Here is a 21,814-nt window from a genome sequence, read left to right as displayed (position 1 = left end):
TCAAGAAAACCGCTCGTCTGTATGCTGTTCCGACGGACAAAAAACAACGCAAGGGCAGCTATTGGCTACTGGCTATTGAACTTCCTCTTTCTAGTCCCGTTGTACGTCATCGCGTTCTAAACGATCGGACTTTGGTGTGATCGTGTGTAGGCAAGTCTGTTTCTGTTTCAGTAGGACTCTGTTGAAAAGTCCTTCGGAGATCAGTCCGATGAGAAGTCCGCTCGTGTGTGCGCGGCATTAGAGTCTGCAAAAGACTTGAGACTGGGGTGGAGATTCACCTTCCAGCAGGAGAATGACCCTAAACATACAGCCAGAGCTACAATGGAATGGTTTATATCAAAGTATAGGCACTCACAATCCAATCTGACAGAGCTTGAGCTATTTTTCAAAGAAGAATGGGCAAAAATGTCACTCTTGATGGCCAAAGCTGGTAGAGACATCCCCAAAAAGACTTGCAGCTGTAAAGGGGGTTCTACAAAGTATTGACTCAGGGGGGCTGAATACAAATGTACACCACACTTTTGACATATTCGTAAAGAAAATTGAAAACCAATTTATTATTTTGCTTCCACTTCACAGTTATGTGCCACTTTGTGTTGGTCTGTCACATAAAATCCCAATAAAATACATTTACGTTTTTGGTTGTAACATGACAAAATGTGGAAAATGTCAAGGGGTATGAATACTTTTTCAAGGCACTGTATAAGCTTTATATTTTATGAACGAAGCCACAAAATACTGTACAAAGACTGTACAAAGGCCTTTTTGAACGGGCAGCAGAAGGGAGGGGAGGGCACAGCTGCTCTGTGTGCTTCTCTCTTCTCACAGCTGGAGTGTATCCTACTGGAGTGCAATAAACCTGTCGCATATACGTAATAGAGATAAGTCCCAGAGGTGACATGCCCCTAAGGCCGCGTACACACGGGCGGACTATCCGTCCAACTAAGTCCGTCAGACAATCCGACAGACAGTCCGTCCTACTTTTGAATGAACGGACTTGACCACACACGACGAACAGACAGTCCACTGAAAGCTTGCGCGATGACGTGTACGGCATGTACGACGGGACTAGAAATTCGACGTCCAATACACTGCAATGCAACCTTCGGCCGTGTAAGGCCGCGTACACACGCGGGGACTGTTCGCTCAACTTTGTTCGTCAAACAGTTTCAGCGGACAGTCCGCTCAAAATTAGCATGGACGGACATGGCCACACACGACGAACGAACAGTTTGCTGAAACCGTGCGCGATGACGTGAACGGCACGTACGACGGGACTAGAAAACGACGTCCTATACACTGCAATGCAACTTTCGGCGTATAAATTCTTTCTGAGCATGCGCGGAACTTTGTTTGACGAACAAGCCTACACACGAGGGGACTGTTCGCTGAAACCAAGTTTCAGCGGACAGTTTTTCGGAATTTCCGAAAAACTTTGTTCAGCAGACTGTCCGCTGAAACTGTCCGCTGAAAGCCCACACACGAGCGGACTGTCCGCCGAAACACTGTTCAGCGGACAAAGTTGGGCGAACAGTCCCCGCGTGTGTACGCGGCCTTAATCCTTTCTGAGCATGCGCCATACTTAGTCCGTTGAACTAGCCTACTCACGAGCGGACTGAAACCAAGTTTGGACGGACAATATTACGGAAATTCCGAAAGACTTAGTCCGCCAGACTGTCCGCTGAAAAAGTCCGCTGAAGCCCACACACGAGCGGATTGTCCGCTAAAACACGTTTCAGCGGACTAAGTTGGACGGACAATCCTCTCGTGTGTACGCGGCCTAATTGTACTGAACTGATATGGGTTGTTTTACTAAAACTGAAACCAAACAGCTTCCAGGTTGTTGTTTTTTTAAATGATCAAGCTGAAGTTTGAAACTGATTGGCTACCATGCACAGCTGCACCCAATTTTACACTCTCTAGTTTTAGTAAATCAACCCCTATGCATGCTGAACTTTTGACAAAGTTGCTGAATTTCTGGAATTCACCTGAAATAACTTCTGATTTTCTATAATTTCTTTCTTGCAAAACTTTATGGATACTCACCCAGGTGTACTATTAGTGGTTCTTTTAAACTGCTGTGCTCCACCTGGCAGTAGACACTTTGCTCTTCTGCCATATTTATAGTTGTCAGCACTGTTAACTGGTAAGTCCCATCTCCATTGGGTAGAGCCCCAGTTGACATCACATCCTCCATTTTGTTCTCCTTCCACAAGCTTACATTAATTGGTTTTGGATAGAAGCCAGTCACCATACAGATGACCTCTGTTTCAGATACATCAGATTTCCTGGTAATGTAGACCTGAGGCTGGACTGAGATATGTGGATAAAAGTTGATTAAAAATTACACTTTTTTATTAATTTAAAAAAAATAGTTTTAATAATAATTCAATAAAACCATGATTATTAAAGTTACAGATCGGTGGTATACACGGTACCAGCTCGATAATAAATTAATGAATACAATTTAAATTAATTAATACCTTTTACTTGGATCCCTTTTGTTTTCAACATGATATGATTCAACAAAAGAGAACAAAGCAAAAACAAAGCAAAGTCCCACCTTATATCAGTGTCCCCATTAGAGTATTACTTTACTTCAATGTCCCCATTACAGTTCCCCCTTACATCAGTGTCCCAGTTAGAGTATTGTGTATTTCAGGCACATTTTCCAGTGCATTTTGCGTTTTTAAACCAGCTGTTTACGTTTTTTTTTTCCGTCTCTTTAAATGCACAAACACACTGTATATATCTTGTTGCTAAGGAAGGGTCGGGAAGCCGACCGTCGCATCCTTAGCAACCGATGAGTCATCAGCTGTCAGCGAGGTTCCCCGCTGAAAGCTGAATGTAAAAAAAAAAAAAAAATTGCCACAAGGGACGGGCTCTCCGGGTGATGTCATCGGATGGCCACGCCCCATGGCTATATAAGAGTCAGCAGAGAGCAGGCGACAACAAAACAGATAAGGACATCAACAGAACAAGAGCGGCTTTTTAAAAATTATTAGCAGGTATCCGGCGCAGAGGAAGAAGACAGCAGCGGGAAGAGACAGCTTGAGGAGAAGACGGCAGGAAGGAGAGGACAGCTCGGGGAGGAGAAGACTCTGGGATGAGACAGCTTGAGAAGACAGGGCTATTAATAAAGGAATTGTTAAAAACTGGCTCTTGTGTTTTTATTACATTTCACTGCTTTTTTGGTGAATGGGCAGGGGTACCTGATACCCATTCACATAGAGGGGGGTAAGATCTGGGGACCCCCTTTTTAAGGGGGGCTTCCAGATTTCAATAACCCCCAGCCCACAGACAATGGGTAGGGTTGCTGGGTAGAGGTCCTTGTGCTCATCAACATGGGGGCAAGGTGCTTTGGGGTGGGGGGACAGAGCCCCCCCGCCCCAAAGTACCCACCCCTCCCATGTTGAGGTCATGCACCTTGGTATGGTTCGGGGGGCCGCTCGCTGGTCCCCTCCCTTTCCTGACCTGCTGAGCGGCATGCTTGGATAAGGGCCGGTTATGAATTTTGAGGGGGACACCACGCCATTTAAAAAAACTAAATAAATGGCATGGGTCTCTTTCAAATCCATACTAGACCTGAAAGGCCAGGTATGGACCTGGAGGGGGGGAAACCACACATTTTTTTTTTTATACAGTATATAAATATTAACCACTTAACAACCGGCCCATAGCCGAATGACGTCCTCCTAGAATTCCGCTCTCGCGCGCCCCCTGGGGCGTGCACTCTAGAGCATCCGTGACCGCCGGGTCATCGCGGCCATTTACCACGTGATCGCTCCGTCAAATGACAGAGCGATCACTTGTAAACAAACCACCACCGATCAGTACAGCAGAGGGGGAAGAGATCGGTGTCAGCAGCACTGTGGGCTGGATCTGCAGTGCCCACAGTGCTGCTCACCGAAAATTAACCCCTCAAATCCCTGCCAATTTTCTGCAATACCCAGCAATACTCTGCAATACCCAGCAATACTCTGTCAATACCCTGCCAAAACCTTGCCAATACTCTGCAATACCTTGCCAATACACTGCAATACCCTGCCAATACTCTGCAATACCCAGCAATACTCTGCAATACCCAATACCCTGCCAATATTCTGCAATGCCCAGCAATACTCTGCAATACCCTGCCAATACCCTGCCAATACCCTGCCAATACTCTGCCAATACTCTGCCAATACCCTGCCAATACCCTGCCAATACCCTGCCAATACCCTGCCAATACTCTGCCAATACTGTGCCAATACCGTGCCAATACTCTGCAATACCCTGCCAATACTGTGCCAATACCCAATACCCTGCCAATACGCTGCAATATCCTGCCAATACTCTGCAATACCCAATGCCCTGCCAATACTCTGCAATACCCTGCCAATACTCTGCAATAACCTGCAATACTCTGCAATACCCTGCAATACCCAATACCCTACAATACCCTTCCAATACTCTGCAATACCCAATACCCTGCAATACCCTGCCAATACTCTGCAATACCCTGCCAATACTCTCCCAATACTCTGCAATACCCAATACCCTGCCAATACTCTGCAATACCCTGCAATACTCTGCAATACCCAATACCCTGCCAATACTCTGCAATACCCAATACCCTGCCAATACTCTGCAATACCCTGCAATACTCTGCAATACCCAACACCCTGCCAATACTCTGCAATACCCAATACCCTGCCAATACTCTGCAATACCCTACCAATACTCTGCAATACCCAATACCCTGCCAATACTCTGCAATACCCTGCAATACTCTGCAATACCCTGACAATACTCTGCAATACCCTGACAATACTCTGCAATACCCAATACCCTGCCAATACTCTGCAATACCCAATACCCTGCCAATACTCTGCAATACCCTGCAATACTCTGCAATACCCAATACCCTGCCAATACCCTGCAATACTCTGCAATACCCTGCCAATACTCTGCAATACCCAATATCCTGCCAATACCCTGCAATACCCTGCAATACTCTGCAATACCCTGCCAATACTCTGCAATACCCTGCCAATACCCTGCCAATACCCTGCCAATACTCTGCAATACCCTGCCAATACTCTGCCAATACTCTGCAATACCCAATACCCTGCCAATACTCTGCAATATCCAATACCCTGCAATACTATGCAATACCAAATACCCTGTCAATACTCTGCAATACCCTGCCAATACTCTGAAATACCCAATACCCTGCCAATACTCTGCAATACCCTGCAATACCCTGCCAATACTCTGCAATACCCTGCAATACCCTGCAATACCCTGCAATACTCTGCAATACCCTGCCAATACTCTGCAATACCCTGCCAATACTCTGCAATACCCAATACCCTGCCAATACCCTGCAATACCCTGCAATACTCTGCAATACCCTGCCAATACTCTGCAATACCCTGCCAATACCCTGATAATACTCTGCAATACCCTGCCAATACTCTGCCAATACTCTGCAATACCCAATACCCTGCAATACTATGCAATACCCAATACCCTGCCAATACTCTGCAATACCCTGACAATACTCTGAAATACCCAATACCCTGCCAATACTCTGCAATACCCTGCAATACCCTGCCAATACTCTGCAATACCCTGCCAATACTCTGCAATACCCTGCAATACCCTGCAATACCCTGCCAATACTCTGCAATACCCAATACCCTGCAATACCCTGCCAATACCCTGCCAATACTCTGCAATACCCTGCCAATACTCTGCAATAACCTGCAATACTCTGCAATACCCTGCAATACCCTGCAATACCCTACAATACCCTTCCAATACTCTGCAATACCCAATACCCTGAAATACCCTGCCAATACTCTGCAATACCCTGCCAATACTCTCCCAATACTTTGCAATACCCAATACCCTGCCAATACTCTGCAATACCCTGCAATACTCTGCAATACCCAATACCCTGCCATTACTCTGCAATACCCAATACCCTGCCAATACTCTGCAATACCCTGCAATACTCTGCAAAACCCTGCCAATACTCTGCAATACCCAACACCCTGCCAATACTCTGCAATACCCAATACCCTGCCAATACTCTGCAATACCCTACCAATACTCTGCAATACCCAATACCCTGCCAATACTCTGCAATACCCTACCAATACTCTGCAATACCCAATACCCTGCCAATACTCTGCAATACCCTGCAATACTCTGCAATACCCTGCCAATAATCTGCAATACCCAATACCCTGCCAATACTCTGCAATACCCTGCAATACTCTGCAATACCCAATACCCTGCCAATACCCTGCAATACTCTGCAATACCCTGCCAATACTCTGCAATACCCAATATCCTGCCAATACCCTGCAATACCCTGCAATACTCTGCAATACCCTGCCAATACTCTGCAATACCCTGCCAATACCCTGCCAATACCCTGCAATACTATGCAATACCCAATACCCTGTCAATACTCTGCAATACCCTGCCAATACTCTGAAATACCCAATACCCTGCCAATACTCTGCAATACCCTGCAATACCCTGCCAATACTCTGCAATACCCTGCAATACCCTGCAATACCCTGCCAATACTCTGCAATACCCAATACCCTGCCAATACCCTGCCAATACCCTGCAATACCCTGCAATACCCTGCAATACCCTGCAATACTCTGCAATACCCTGCCAATACCCTGATAATACTCTGCAATACCCTGCCAATACTCTGCCAATACTCTGCAATACCCAATACCCTGCAATACTATGCAATACCCAATACCCTGCCAATAATCTGCAATACCCTGCCAATACTCTGAAATACCCAATACCCTGCCAATACTCTGCAATACCCTGCAATACCCTGCCAATACTCTGCAATACCCTGCCAATACTCTGCAATACCCTGCAATACCCTGCAATACCCTGCCAATACTCTGCAATACCCAATACCCTGCAATACCCTGCCAATACTCTGCAATACCCAATACCCTGCAATACCCTGCCAATACCCTGCCAATACTCTGCAATACCCTGCCAATACTCTGCAATAACCTGCAATACTCTGCAATACCCTGCAATACCCAATACCCTACAATACCCTTCCAATACTCTGCAATACCCAATACCCTGCAATACCCTGCCAATACTCTGCAATACCCTGCCAATACTCTCCCAATACTCTGCAATACCCAATACCCTGCCAATACTCTGCAATACCCTGCAATACTCTGCAATACCCAATACCCTGCCAATACTCTGCAATACCCTGCAATACTCTGCAAAACCCTGCCAATACTCTGCAATACCCAACACCCTGCCAATACTCTGCAATACCCAATACCCTGCCAATACTCTGCAATACCCTACCAATACTCTGCAATACCCAATACCCTGCCAATACTCTGCAATACCCTGCAATACTCTGCAATACCCTGACAATACTCTGCAATACCCAATACCCTGCCAATACTCTGCAATACCCTGCAATACTCTGCAATACCCAATACCCTGCCAATACCCTGCAATACTCTGCAATACCCTGCCAATACTCTGCAATACCCAATATCCTGCCAATACCCTGCAATACCCTGCAATACTCTGCAATACCCTGCCAATACTCTGCAATACCCTGCCAATACCCTGCCAATACCCTGCAATACTATGCAATACCCAATACCCTGTCAATACTCTGCAATACCCTGCCAATACTCTGAAATACCCAATACCCTGCCAATACTCTGCAATACCCTGCAATACCCTGCCAATACTCTGCAATACCCTGCCAATACTCTGCAATACCCTGCAATACCCTGCCAATACCCTGCAATACCCTGCCAATACTCTGCAATACCCTGCAATACTCTGCAATACCCTGCCAATACTCTGCAATACCCAATACCCTGCCAATACCCTGCAATACCCTGCAATACTCTGCAATACCCTGCCAATACTCTGCAATACCCTGCCAATACCCTGATAATACTCTGCAATACCCTGCCAATACTCTGCCAATACTCTGCAATACCCAATACCCTGCAATACTATGCAATACCCAATACCCTGCCAATACTCTGCAATACCCTGCCAATACTCTGAAATACCCAATACCCTGCCAATACTCTGCAATACCCTGCAATACCCTGCCAATACTCTACAATACCCTAACAATACTCTGCAATACCCTGCAATACCCAATACCCTGCAATACCCTGCCAATACTCTGCAATACCCAATACCCTGCAATACCCTGCCAATACTCTGCAATACCCTGCCAATACCCTGCCAATACTCTGCAATACCCAATACCCTGCCAATACTCTGCAATACCCTGCAATACTCTGCAATACCCAATACCCTGCCAATACTCTGCAATACCCTGAAATACTCTGCAATACCCTGCCAATACTCTGCAATACCCAATACCCTGCCAATACTCTGCAATACCCAATACCCTACCAATACTCTGCAATACCCTGCAATACTCTGCAAAACCCTGCCAATACTCTGCAATACTCAATACCCTGCCAATACTCTGCAATACCCAATACCCTGCCAATACTCTGCAATACCCTGCAATACTCTGCAATACCCAATACCCTGCCAATACTCTGCAATACTCTGCAATACCCTGCCAATACTCTGCAATGCCCAATACCCTGCCAATACTCTGCAATACCCTGCAATACTCTGCAATACCCAATACCCTGCCAATACTCTGCAATACCCAATACCCTGCCAATACCCTGTAATACCCTGCAATACCCTGCAATACCCTGCAATACCCTGCAATACCCTGCAATACCCTGCCAATACTCTGCAATACCCTGCCAATACCCTGCCAATACCCTGCAATACCCTGCAATACCCTGCAATACCCTGCAATACTCTGCAATACCCTGCCAATACTCTGCCAATACCCTGCCAATACTCTGCAATACCCTGCCAATACCCTGCCAATACTCTGCCAATACCCTGCCAATATTCTGCCAATACCCTGCCAATACCCTGCAATACCCTGCCAATACTCTGCAATACCCAATACCCTGCCAATACTCTGCAATACCCTGCCAATGCCCTGCCAATACTCTGCAATACCCAGCAATAATCTGCAATAAAGGTAAGAGAGTAGTGGTGCGCAGTACTAACTCAGGAAATATTGGCCTACAAAATCTGTAGATACTATAGATGCAGGTGTTTAAATGCTAGGTGTGTGGCCACCCAGACCAAAAAATGTATTGGGAGCTTAATATGTACGTTCTATGAGGGAGCGTGCGAAAACCTCACCACTATCACATAATAGTGTTTGGGATGTATATTGAAGTGATATAAAAAAAAAAAAAAAAATATAGTGGTAAAAAACTAAATAATTTCTGATGTGATTTTTTAGGGTGAGCATAGGACTCTAAAATAGCAATGCTAAGCAGTAAATAGGTCCGTTCTTACAGCATCCCATAGGTAAAATCAATATATAAGAATTGTGATAAAAAATATATTGCGATTTGTTGCGACTAATCCAATCGCATAAAAAGTGCTGGTGCTAAGTGATACAATAAGCGTGTTGCAATGTCTACTACACCGTGAACAACAATGTATAAATACACAATTATTAACTAAAAAACAGTTTAGTGCAAAAAGAAAAAAAGGAGATAGCTACTTGTGGTTAGCAAAGAAATCGCATAACGTGCCAGTGTTATGCCGGCCATACACGGTTCGAATTTCGAAAGAATTTTCTTTCGAAAATCGTATCTAAGAATTTTCGTATGAATTTCGCACCATTAGTGGGCTGCAGCAACAGCCGATTTTCGTGCAGAAATAAAATTTGAGGAATCGGACATGTTGGAAATTTTTAGAAAAACGAACGATTTTCTAATCAATGATGGGAGAATCGTGCGAGAAACGTAAGAAAATGTACGGAGATAAAAGAAAATGTACGGAGATAAAAGAAAATGTACGGAGAGAAAAGAAGATTCCCAGCCAAGAAAATTCTTTTCTGTAGCAACATGAGGTGAAATTGAAGGCTTGGTCGGCCGAATTTCGAAAATCAATGGTGGCACCATCGGATCACAAAAAAAACGAATTTTCTGATTTTGAAAAGAAAATTCGTTCGAAATTCGACCGTGTATGGCCTGCATTAGACAAATTGAGTTGGATGCGTATGGGTGTCTCTTCACCCTATACTAGGTAATAACTGCAGTGAAGTGAGATAAATTCATGCAAAATTGGCACAGAAAAAAAATTGAAAAACGCAGCATTAAAAACGCATAAAAAATAAATGCAGGTGAAAAAAACTATCTAACAATAATGCAAGTGAAATAGTGCTCAATGGTCAAAAACTATATGACATATACATTCCACAATAACGTGTGTAAAAATTGTGTCCATATACAACATGTGCGACAACCAATAGCGATTATATCCAAAATCGCATCAGGTAAAAAACGCATGCAGTACTGGTGTTAAGTGCTATATGAACTATAGCGATCTGGTCGGTGGTGATAGTAGTGAAAAATATCCCACGTGGTCCTGTGTACTCAGGATATGGGTGTCCCCTTACCTTACAGCTGTAAGGTAACAGCATGTAACATATATATCCTCAGGGTTCCTGGTGGTCTTTATCCCACGAGGTCTTGTTACTGTGTCCCCGTCTCTTGCCTATTCCGCTGTGTGGACACTTTAAATTGGTTGTGACCACACAGCGGAATAGGCAAGAGACGGGGACACAGTAACAAGACCTCGTGGGATAAAGACCACCAGGAACCCTGAGGATATATATGTTACATGCTGTTACCTTACAGCTGTAAGGTAAGGGGACACCCATATCCTGAGTACACAGGACCACATGGGATATTTTTCACTACTATCACCACCGACCAGATCGCTATAGTTCATATAGCACTTAACACCAGTACTGCATGCGTTTTTTACCTGATGCGATTTTGGATATAATCGCTATTGGTTGTCGCACATGTTGTATATGGACACAATTTTTACACACGTTATTGTGGAATGTATATGTCATATAGTTTTTGACCATTGAGCACTATTTCACTTGCATTATTGTTAGATAGTTTTTTTCACCTGTAACATTTATTTTTTATGCGTTTTTAATGCTGCGTTTTTCAATTTTTTTCTGTGCCAATTTTGCATGAATTTATCTCACTTCACTGCAGTTATTACCTAGTATAGGGTGAAGAGACACCCATACGCATCCAACTCAATTTGTCTAACACTGGCACGTTATGCGATTTCTTTGCTAACCACAAGTAGCTATCTCCTTTTTTTCTTTTTGCACTAAACTGTTTTTTAGTTAATAATTGTGTATTTATACATTGTTGTTCACGGTGTAGTAGACATTGCAACACGCTTATTGTATCACTTAGCACCAGCACTTTTTATGCGATTGGATTAGTCGCAACAAATCGCAATATATTTTTTATCACAATTCTTATATATTGATTTTACCTATGGGATGCTGTAAGAACAGACCTATTTACTGCTTAGCATTGCTATTTTAGAGTCCTATGCTCACCCTAAAAAATCACATCAGAAATTATTTAGTTTTTTACCACTATATATATTTTTTTTTTTTTTATATCACTTCAATATACATCCCAAACACTATTATGTGATAGTGGTGAGGTTTTCGCACGCTCCCTCATAGAACGTACATATTAAGCTCCCAATACATTTTTTGGTCTGGGTGGCCACACACCTAGCATTTAAACACCTGCATCTATAGTATCTACAGATTTTGTAGGCCAATATTTCCTGAGTTAGTACTGCGCACCACTACTCTCTTACCTTTCTTGATTCTTCAGGTACCCCGTATTCAGTGTGTGCAGCGGCACTAAAAAACTATTCCCCTTCCTGATTAGGCGCAGGAATAACTCCTATACTTATCAACATAATAATCTGCAATACTCTGCAATAGCCTGCAATACCCTGCCAATACTCTGCAATACCCAATACCCTGCCAATACTCTGCAATACCCTGCCAATGCCCTGCCAATACTCTGCAATACCCAGCAATAATCTGCAATACTCTGCAATAGCCTGCAATACCCTGCCAATATTCTGCAATACCCTGCCAATACTCTGCAATACCCAATACCCTGCCAATACTCTGCAATACCCTGCCAATACCCTGCAATACCCTGACAATACTCTGCAATACCCTGACAATACTCTGCAATACCCAATACCCTGACCATACTCAATACCCTACCAATACTCTGTAATACCCTGCAATACCTTGCCAAGACTCTGCAATACCCAGCAATAATCTGCAATACTCTGCAATAGCCTGCAATACCCTTCCAATACTCTGCAATACCCTGCCAATACTCTGCAATACCCAATACCCTGCCAATACTCTGCAATACCCTGCCAATACCCTGCAATACCCTGCCAATACTCTGCAATACCCTGCCAATACTCTGCAATACCCAATACCCTGCAATACCCTGCAATACTCTGCAATACCCTGCCAATACTCTGCAATACCCTGCCAATACCCTGATAATACTCTGCAATACCCTGCCAATACTCTGCCAATACTCTGCAATACCCAATACCCTGCAATACTATGCAATACCCAATACCCTGCCAATACTCTGCAATACCCTGCCAATACTCTGAAATACCCAATACCCTGCCAATACTCTGCAATACCCTGCAATACCCTGCCAATACTCTGCAATACCCTAACAATACTCTGCAATACCCTGCAATACCCAATACCCTGCAATACCCTGCCAATACTCTGCAATACCCAATACCCTGCAATACCCTGCCAATACTCTGCAATACCCTGCCAATACTCTGCAATACCCAATACCCTGCCAATACTCTGCAATACCCTGCAATACTCTGCAATACCCAATACCCTGCCAATACTCTGCAATACCCTGAAATACTCTGCAATACCCTGCCAATACTCTGCAATACCCAATACCCTGCCAATACTCTGCAATACCCAATACCCTACCAATACTCTGCAATACCCTGCAATACTCTGCAAAACCCTGCCAATACTCTGCAATACTCAATACCCTGCCAATACTCTGCAATACCCAATACCCTGCCAATACTCTGCAATACCCTGCAATACTCTGCAATACCCAATACCCTGCCAATACTCTGCAATACTCTGCAATACCCTGCCAATACTCTGCAATGCCCAATACCCTGCCAATACTCTGCAATACCCTGCAATACTCTGCAATACCCAATACCCTGCCAATACTCTGCAATACCCAATACCCTGCCAATACCCTGTAATACCCTGCAATACCCTGCAATACCCTGCCAATACCCTGCCAATACTCTGCAATACCCTGCCAATACCCTGCCAATACTCTGCAATACCCTGCCAATACCCTGCCAATACTCTGCAATACCCTGCCAATACCCTGCCAATACTCTGCCAATACCCTGCCAATATTCTGCCAATACCCTGCCAATACCCTGCAATACCCTGCCAATACTCTGCAATACCCAATACCCTGCCAATACTCTGCAATACCCTGCCAATGCCCTGCCAATACTCTGCAATACCCAGCAATAATCTGCAATACTCTGCAATAGCCTGCAATACCCTGCCAATACTCTGCAATACCCAATACCCTGCCAATACTCTGCAATACCCTGCCAATGCCCTGCCAATACTCTGCAATACCCAGCAATAATCTGCAATACTCTGCAATAGCCTGCAATACCCTGCCAATATTCTGCAATACCCTGCCAATACTCTGCAATACCCAATACCCTGCCAATACTCTGCAATACCCTGCCAATACCCTGCAATACCCTGCCAATACTCTGCAGTACCCTGACAATACTCTGCAATACCCAATACCCTGCCAATACTCAATGCCCTACCAATACTCTGCAATACCCTGCAATACCCTGCAATATCCAATACCCTGCCAATACTCTGCAATACCCTGCCAATACCCTGCAATACCCTGACAATACTCTGCAATACCCTGACAATACTCTGCAATACCCAATACCCTGACAATACTCAATACCCTACCAATACTCTGTAATACCCTGCAATACCTTGCCAAGACTCTGCAATACCCAGCAATAATCTGCAATACTCTGCAATAGCCTGCAATACCCTTCCAATACTCTGCAATACCCTTCCAATACTCTGCAATACCCTGCCAATACTCTGCAATACCCAATACCCTGCCAATACTCTGCAATACCCTGCCAATACCCTGCAATACCCTGCCAATACTCTGCAATACCCTGCCAATACCCTGCCAATACTCTGCAATACCCTGCCAATACTCTGCAATACCCAATACCCTGCCAATACTCTGCAATACCCTGCAATACTCTGCAATACCCAATACCCTGCCAATACTCTGCAATACCCTGAAATACTCTGCAATACCCTGCCAATACTCTGCAATACCCAATACCCTGCCAATACTCTGCAATACCCAATACCCTACCAATACTCTGCAATACCCTGCAATACTCTGCAAAACCCTGCCAATACTCTGCAAAACCCTGCCAATACTCTGCAATACTCAATACCCTGCCAATACTCTGCAATACCCAATACCCTGCCAATACTCTGCAATACCCTGCAATACTCTGCAATACCCAATACCCTGCCAATACTCTGCAATAGCCTGCAATACTCTGCAATACCCTGCCAATACTCTGCAATGCCCAATACCCTGCCAATACTCTGCAATACCCTGCCAATACTCTGCAATACCCAATACCCTGCCAATACCCTGTAATACCCTGCAATACCCTGCAATACCCTGCAATACCCTGCAATACCCTGCAATACCCTGCCAATACTCTGCAATACCCTGCCAATACTCTGCAATACCCTGCCAATACCCTGCCAATACTCTGCCAATACCCTGCCAATATTCTGCCAATACCCTGCCAATACCCTGCAATACCCTGCCAATACTCTGCAATACCCAATACCCTGCCAATACTCTGCAATACCCTGCCAATGCCCTGCCAATACTCTGCAATACCCTGCCAATGCCCTGCCAATACTCTGCAATACCCAGCAATAATCTGCAATACTCTGCAATAGCCTGCAATACCCTGCCAATACTCTGCAATACCCAATACCCTGCCAATACTCTGCAATACCCTGCCAATGCCCTGCCAATACTCTGCAATACCCAGCAATAATCTGCAATACTCTGCAATAGCCTGCAATACCCTGCCAATATTCTGCAATACCCAATACCCTGCCAATACTCTGCAATACCCTGCCAATACCCTGCAATACCCTGCCAATACTCTGCAGTACCCTGACAATACTCTGCAATACCCTGACAATACTCTGCAATACCCAATACCCTGCCAATACTCAATACCCTACCAATACTCTGTAATACCCTGCAATACCCTGCCAAGACTCTGCAATACCCAGCAATAATCTGCAATACTCTGCAATAGCCTGCAATACCCTTCCAATACTCTGCAATACCCTGCCAATACTCTGCAATACCCAATACCCTGCCAATACTCTGCAATACCCTGCCAATACCCTGCCAATACCCTGCAATACCCTGCCAATACTCTGCAATACCCTGACAATACTCTTCAATACCCAATACCCTGCCAATACTCTGCAATACCCTGCCAATACTCTGCAATACCCAATTCCCTGCCAATACTCAATGCCCTACCAATACTCTGCAATACCCTGCAATACCCTGCCAATACTCTGCAATGCCCAGCAATTGCCTGCAATACCCTGCCAATACTCTGCAATACCCTGCCAATCCTCTGCAATACCCAATACCCTGCCAATACTCTGCCAATACTCTGCAATACCCTGCCAATACTCTGCAATACCCTGCCAATACCCTGCCATACCCTGAAATACTCTGCAATACCCTGCCAATACCCTGCCAATACCCAATATCCTGCAATACCCTGACAATACTCTGCAATACCCAGCAATAATCTGCAATACACTGCAATAGCCTGCAATACCCTGCCAATACTCTGCAATACCCTGCCAATACTCTGCAATACCCAATACCCTGCCAATACTCTGCAATACCCTGCCAATACCCTGCAATACCCTGACAATACTTTGCAATACCCTGACATTACTCTGCAATACCCAATACCCTGCCAATATTCAATGCCCTACCAATACTCTGCAATACCCTGCAATACCCTGCCAAGACTCTGCAATACCCAGCAATAATCTGCAATACTCTGCAATAGCCTGCAATACCCTGCCAATACTCTGCAATACCCTGTCAATCCTCTGCAATACCCAATACCCTGCCAATACTCTGCAATACCCTGCAATACCCTGCAATACTCTGCAATACCCTGCAATACCCTGCCAATACCCTGTCAATACTCTACAATACCCTGCAATACCCTTCCAATAATCTGCAATACCCTGCAATACCCTGCCAATACCCTGCAATACCCTGCCAATACCCTGCCAATACCCAATACCCTTAAATACCCTGACAATACTCTGCAATACCTAATACCCTGCCAATACTCTGCAATACCCTGCCAATACTCTGCAATACCCTGCCAATACTCTGGCATTTTTTTGTTATTTCAGGCTTCCCAGCCTAAAGGGGAGATGCAGGGTCTTATTGAACCCCATATCGCACTGTAAAGAGGACCTGTCATGCCATATTCCTATTACAAGGGATGTTTACATTCCTTGTAATAGGAATAAAAGTGATCAAAAAATTTATTTTTGGGGAAAAAATTTCAAACTAAAATAAATAAAGTAAAATGAACAATAAAAAAAAAAAACATTTTAAAAGCGCCCATGTCCCCATGTGCTCGCATGCAGAAGCGAACACATGTGTAAGTCCCGCCCACATATGAAAACGGTGTTCAAACCACACATGTGAGGTATCCTTGTGAATGTTAGAGAAAGAACAATAATTCTGGCCCTAGACCTCCTCTGTAACTCAAAACATGTAACCAGTAAAACAAAAATGAAAGGGTTGCCTATCGGGATTTTTAAGTAGCGACGTTTGGCACCATTCCACGAGCGTGTGCAGTTTTGAAGAGTGACATGTTAGGTATCTATTTACTCAGCGTACCTTCATCTTTCATATTATGCAAAAACATTGGGCTAACTTTACTGTTTTTTTTGTTTTGTTTTTTAAGCACAAAACAGTTCTTTTTTTTCCAAAAAAAACGCGTTCGAAAAATTGCTGCACAAGTACCGTAAAGTTGCAATGACCACCATTGTATTCTCTAGGGTCTTTGCTAAAAAAAACATATATAATGTTTTGGGATTCTATGTAATTTTCTAGCAAATAAATTATGATTTTTACATGTAGGAGAGAAATGTCAGAATTGGCCTGGCTGCTCCAGAACGCCTGATGGCGCTCCCTGTATGTTGGGCCTCTGTGTGTAGCCACGCTGTGTAAAAGTCTCACACATGTGGTATCGCCGTACTCAGGAGTAATAGCAGAATGTGTTTTGGGGTGTAATTTGTGGTATGCATATGCTGTGTGTGAGAAAGAAACTGATAATACCGGTCCTGCAGGCTAGGTACTCAGGCCCAGCACTACCTGGCACGACTTGAGTAAGCCTCTTTAAATGATTGGTCCCCTTTAGTTATGTGTCTGCTAACAAGTTGTGCCTCTGTATAGCACTGTTCTATTAGTCACGACCAATGTAAAAGTGTAATAGCGCTATCTGTATTACGAGTAGATATGGTCGTGACAGCACTTTGTGTTTATGATGTTTCTCTGACTTGCATAGTTGTATGTCTTGCATTTTTTTCAATAAAATCTTTTATGAAAAAAAAAAAAAAGAAACTGATAATATGACAATTTTGTGAAAAAAAAAAAGGAAAAAGAAGGATTTTGCAAAGAATTGTAGGAAAAAGCTCATCATGCCTCTTACTAAATACCTTGGAATATCTTCTTTCCAAAAAGGGGTAATTTGGGGGGTATTTGTACTTTTATGGCATGTTAGGGTCACAAGAAATGAGATAGGCCGTCAGTCCTTCGGGTGTGATCAATTTTCAGATATTGGCACCATAGCTTGTGGACTCTATAACTTCCACAAAGACCAAATAATATCCACCAATTTGTACTTATTTTTACCAAAAATTTGTAGTAGTATAAATTTTGGCCAAAATGTATGAAGAAAAATTAATAAAAGTTATATATTATGTTATAATGTTATAAAATGTTATAAAATTACTAATTGTTATAATTGCTAAATGTTATAACAGAAACAAAGAAAATTTCATTTTTTTTACAGAATTTTCTGTCTTTTTTCTTTTATAGCACAAAATATAAAAAACCCAGCGGTGATTAAATACCACCAAAAGAAAGCTATATTTGTGTGAAAAAAAGGACAAAAATTTCATATGGGTACTGTGTTGCATGACTGAGTAATTGTCATTCAAAATGTGAGAGCACCGAAAGCTGAAAATTGGTCTGGTTATTAAGGGTGTTTAAGTGGCCAGTGGTCAAGTGGTTAAAAAGAAAGACGAAAAAAGAAGAGGAAGAAAAATTAAAAAATATATAATTTTGTTTTACCTCAACACTAAGTAGGATTAAGAATTCCAGTTAAACATTGGATAGTCTTATATTCCACAATTGTGTTCCGGGATACATCTGTGTGTATATTATTCATATTGTATTTTTTTTTCCCTTACCGAAACTTTAGAGGAAAAAAATACACGAAGAAGAGGGGGGAAGAAAGATAAAGAGAAAAAAAAAGAGAGAGGAAAAAAAAAAGAGGGGGGGGGGGGGGGGAATATGGAATTAGGGAAAGGTCGCTTGGGAAAAAGGGTAAGGATCTGGGGAGGGAAGTGGAGGGAAACATGGACACGGGAAATAGCAGAAACACTTCATCATAGCTGGGAGAGAACAGTGACAGGGTCCATTTTAGCCCAGGTCAGGAATTCAGATGAACTTCCGAAATCTGACCAGGCAAATCTTCTTTTTCTACTTCCTATGCCAGCAGCCATTCCAAATCGCGATGCATAAACTTTTGGCGCTAAATAATTCCTGTATAATAATATAATTATAATGTAGTGACACGGATTATCCACCAGAAAAGAAAAAAGAGAGAAGTGAGAGAGCACTTATACTGTATTAAGTTACACAAATATATTCATTACCTCAAAAAAGTGTATCAATAGGATGAACAAGGAAATTACTTACATCACCACTCTCCCAACAAATTAAATTCGAAATACTAACAACTGGACATGTGCACACTGAAATATTTTGTTTCGAAAATGTTGTTTTCGTCCAAAAAATACATTTATTTAGTTACTCCCGAAATTTGTTTTTATTTATTTCGCTTTGTTAAAAAATGCATTCGTCCGAAAATCCGAAATAATTAAGGTCAAATCTGTCATTGAAGGCTTATGGTGTCTGTCGAAAGTTCTAAGAAGATTAGACGGAGCAGCTAAACTGTACGACGCCGCAATCATACATTTCCGGACAAATATTCCGCCTACAACCTATAGTAGAATTGTAATGTTGTATGACACTAGTAATCTACTAGTCACCCAACATTAGAATTCTAATATAGCCTATAGGCAGAGCACTTGACCATAAATGTCCGCTCGTGGCGACTGCTTCGTTGAATCTTCATGTCGAATGTTTTCTCTCTATGTCGAATATTCTTGGACTAATAGAGTTAGGTTAGACACATTTGACCTTTTTTGCTATTGTCTCTATAATGTTGAATCATTCTCTTTATTTCCCCCTCGTCACCTCCTCCCATGCTCACCTCCAGGACTTCTCCTGAGCCTCTCCCATCCTATGGAATTTCCTACCCCAATCTGTCTATCTCCTATTCTGTCCACTTTTAGGCAATCACGGAAAACTTTTCTCTTCAAAGAAGCCTATCCCGCCTCCATCTATTAACTGTACTTTTATTTTCGCCATCAGCTCATCCCCCACGGTTATTACCTTTCTTATCACTTGGCCCTCCCTCTTAGATTGTAATCTCTAATGAGCAGGGCCCTCTGATTCCTCCTGTATTGAATTGTATTGTAACTGTACTGTTTGCCCTCATGTTGTAAAGTGTTGCATAAAACTGTTGGTGCTATATACAGTGCCTATACAGTGTATTCGGCCCCCTTGAACTTTTCAACCTTTTGCCACATTTCAATTTTTTGTGAAGAATCACCAACAAGTGGGACACAATTGTGAAGTGGAACAAAATCTATTGGATAATTTAAAAATTTTTAGCAAATAAAAAACTGAAAAGTGGTGCGTGCAAAATTATTCGGCCCCTTTACTTTCAGTGCAGCAAACTCACTCCAGAAGTTCAGTGAGGATCTCTGAATGATCCAATGTTGTCCTAAATGACTGATGGTGATAAATAGAATCCACCTGTGTGTAATCAAGTCTCTGTATAAATGTACCTGCTCTGTGATAGTCTCAGGGTTCTGTTGAAAGCGCAAAGAGCGCATCATGAAGACCAAGGAACACACCAGGCAGGTCCGTAATACTGTTATGGAGAAGTTTAAAGCTGGATTTGGATACCAAAAGATTTCCCAAGCTTTAAATATCCCAAGGAGCACTGTGCAAGCGATCATTTTGAAATGGAAGGAGTATCAGACCACTGCAAATCTACCAAGACCTGGCCGTCCCTCTAAACTTTCAGCTCAGACAAGGAGAATACTGATCAGAGATGCAGCCAAGAGGCCCATGATCACTCTGGATGAACTGCAGAGAACTACAGCTGAGGTGGGAGAGTCTGTCCATAGGACAACAATCAGTCGTACACTGCACAAATCTGGCCTTTATGGAAGAGTGGCAAGAAGAAAGCCATTTCTCAAAGATATCCATAAAAAGTCTCGTCTAAAGTTTGCCACAAGCCACCTGGGAGACACACCAAACATGTGGAAGAAGGTGCTCTGGTCAGATGAAACCAAAATCAAACTTTTTGCCCACAATGCAAAACGATATGTTTGGCGTAAAAGCAACACAGCTCATCACCCTCAACACACCATCCCCACTGTCAAACATGGGGGTGGCAGCATCATGGTTTGGGCCTGCTTTTCTTCAGCAGGGACAGGGAAGATGGTTAAAATTGAGGGGAAGATGGATGCAGCCAAATACAGGACCATTCTGGATGAAAACCTGTTGGAGTCTGCAAAAGACCTGAAACTGGGACGGAGATTTATCTTCCAACAAGAAAATGATCCCAAACATACAGCAAAATCTACAAAGGAATGGTTCACAAATAAACGTATCCAGGTGTTAGAATGGCCAAGTCAAAGTCCAGACCTGAATCCAATCGAGAATCTGTGGAAAGAGCTGAAAACTGCTGTTCACAAACGCTCTCCATCAAACCTCACTGAGCTTGAGCTGTTTTGCAAGGAAGAATGGGCAAGAATTTCAGTCTCTCGATGTGCAAAACTGATAGAGACATACCCCAAGTGACTTGCAGCTGTAATCGCAGCAAAAGGTGGCTCTACAAAGTATTAACACAAGGGGGCCGAATAATTTTGCACGCCCCACTTTTCATTTTTTTATTAGTTAAAAAAGTTTCAAAAATCCAATAGATTTCGTTCCACTTCACAATTGTGGCCCACTTGTTGGTGATTCTTCACAAAAAAATAAAATTTTTATACCTTTATGTTTGAAGCCTGAAATGTGGCAAAAGATTGAAAAGTTCAAGGGGGCCGAATACTTTCGCAAGGCACTGTAAATCCTGTATAATATGATAATAGTCTGCTGAGGTTAAGGTTGCGGTAACCCAGTAGAGTAGAAACATTTTTTTTGCTAGAAAATTACCTAGAACTGGCAAACATTATATATTTTTTGCTTGCAATACTTTCCGTCACACT

At 43.1% G+C, this 21,814-nt stretch overlaps 1 protein-coding gene across 2 annotated transcripts in view; it reads right to left on the bottom strand.

Annotated features, from left to right (window-relative positions):
- The window catches only part of LOC143988952 (antigen-presenting glycoprotein CD1d-like), a 78,890-nt gene that overhangs the window by 31,227 nt on the left and 25,849 nt on the right, over positions 1-21,814 (bottom strand). For both annotated transcript variants that reach the window (XM_077488902.1, XM_077488913.1), the window contains exon 4: positions 2,047-2,313. In XM_077488902.1, the coding sequence (XP_077345028.1) occupies positions 2,047-2,313 (267 nt within the window). The remainder of the gene's footprint in view (positions 1-2,046; positions 2,314-21,814) is intronic.

Source organism: Lithobates pipiens, unplaced genomic scaffold (genome assembly GCF_037356315.1).
Source record: "Lithobates pipiens isolate NorthernLeopardFrog02 unplaced genomic scaffold, aLitPip1_a1.2 Scaffold_1, whole genome shotgun sequence".
NCBI lineage: Eukaryota > Metazoa > Chordata > Amphibia > Anura > Ranidae > Lithobates > Lithobates pipiens.
Note: the sequence above shows the minus strand (reverse complement) of the source record. Positions and strands in the feature narration are given on the sequence as shown.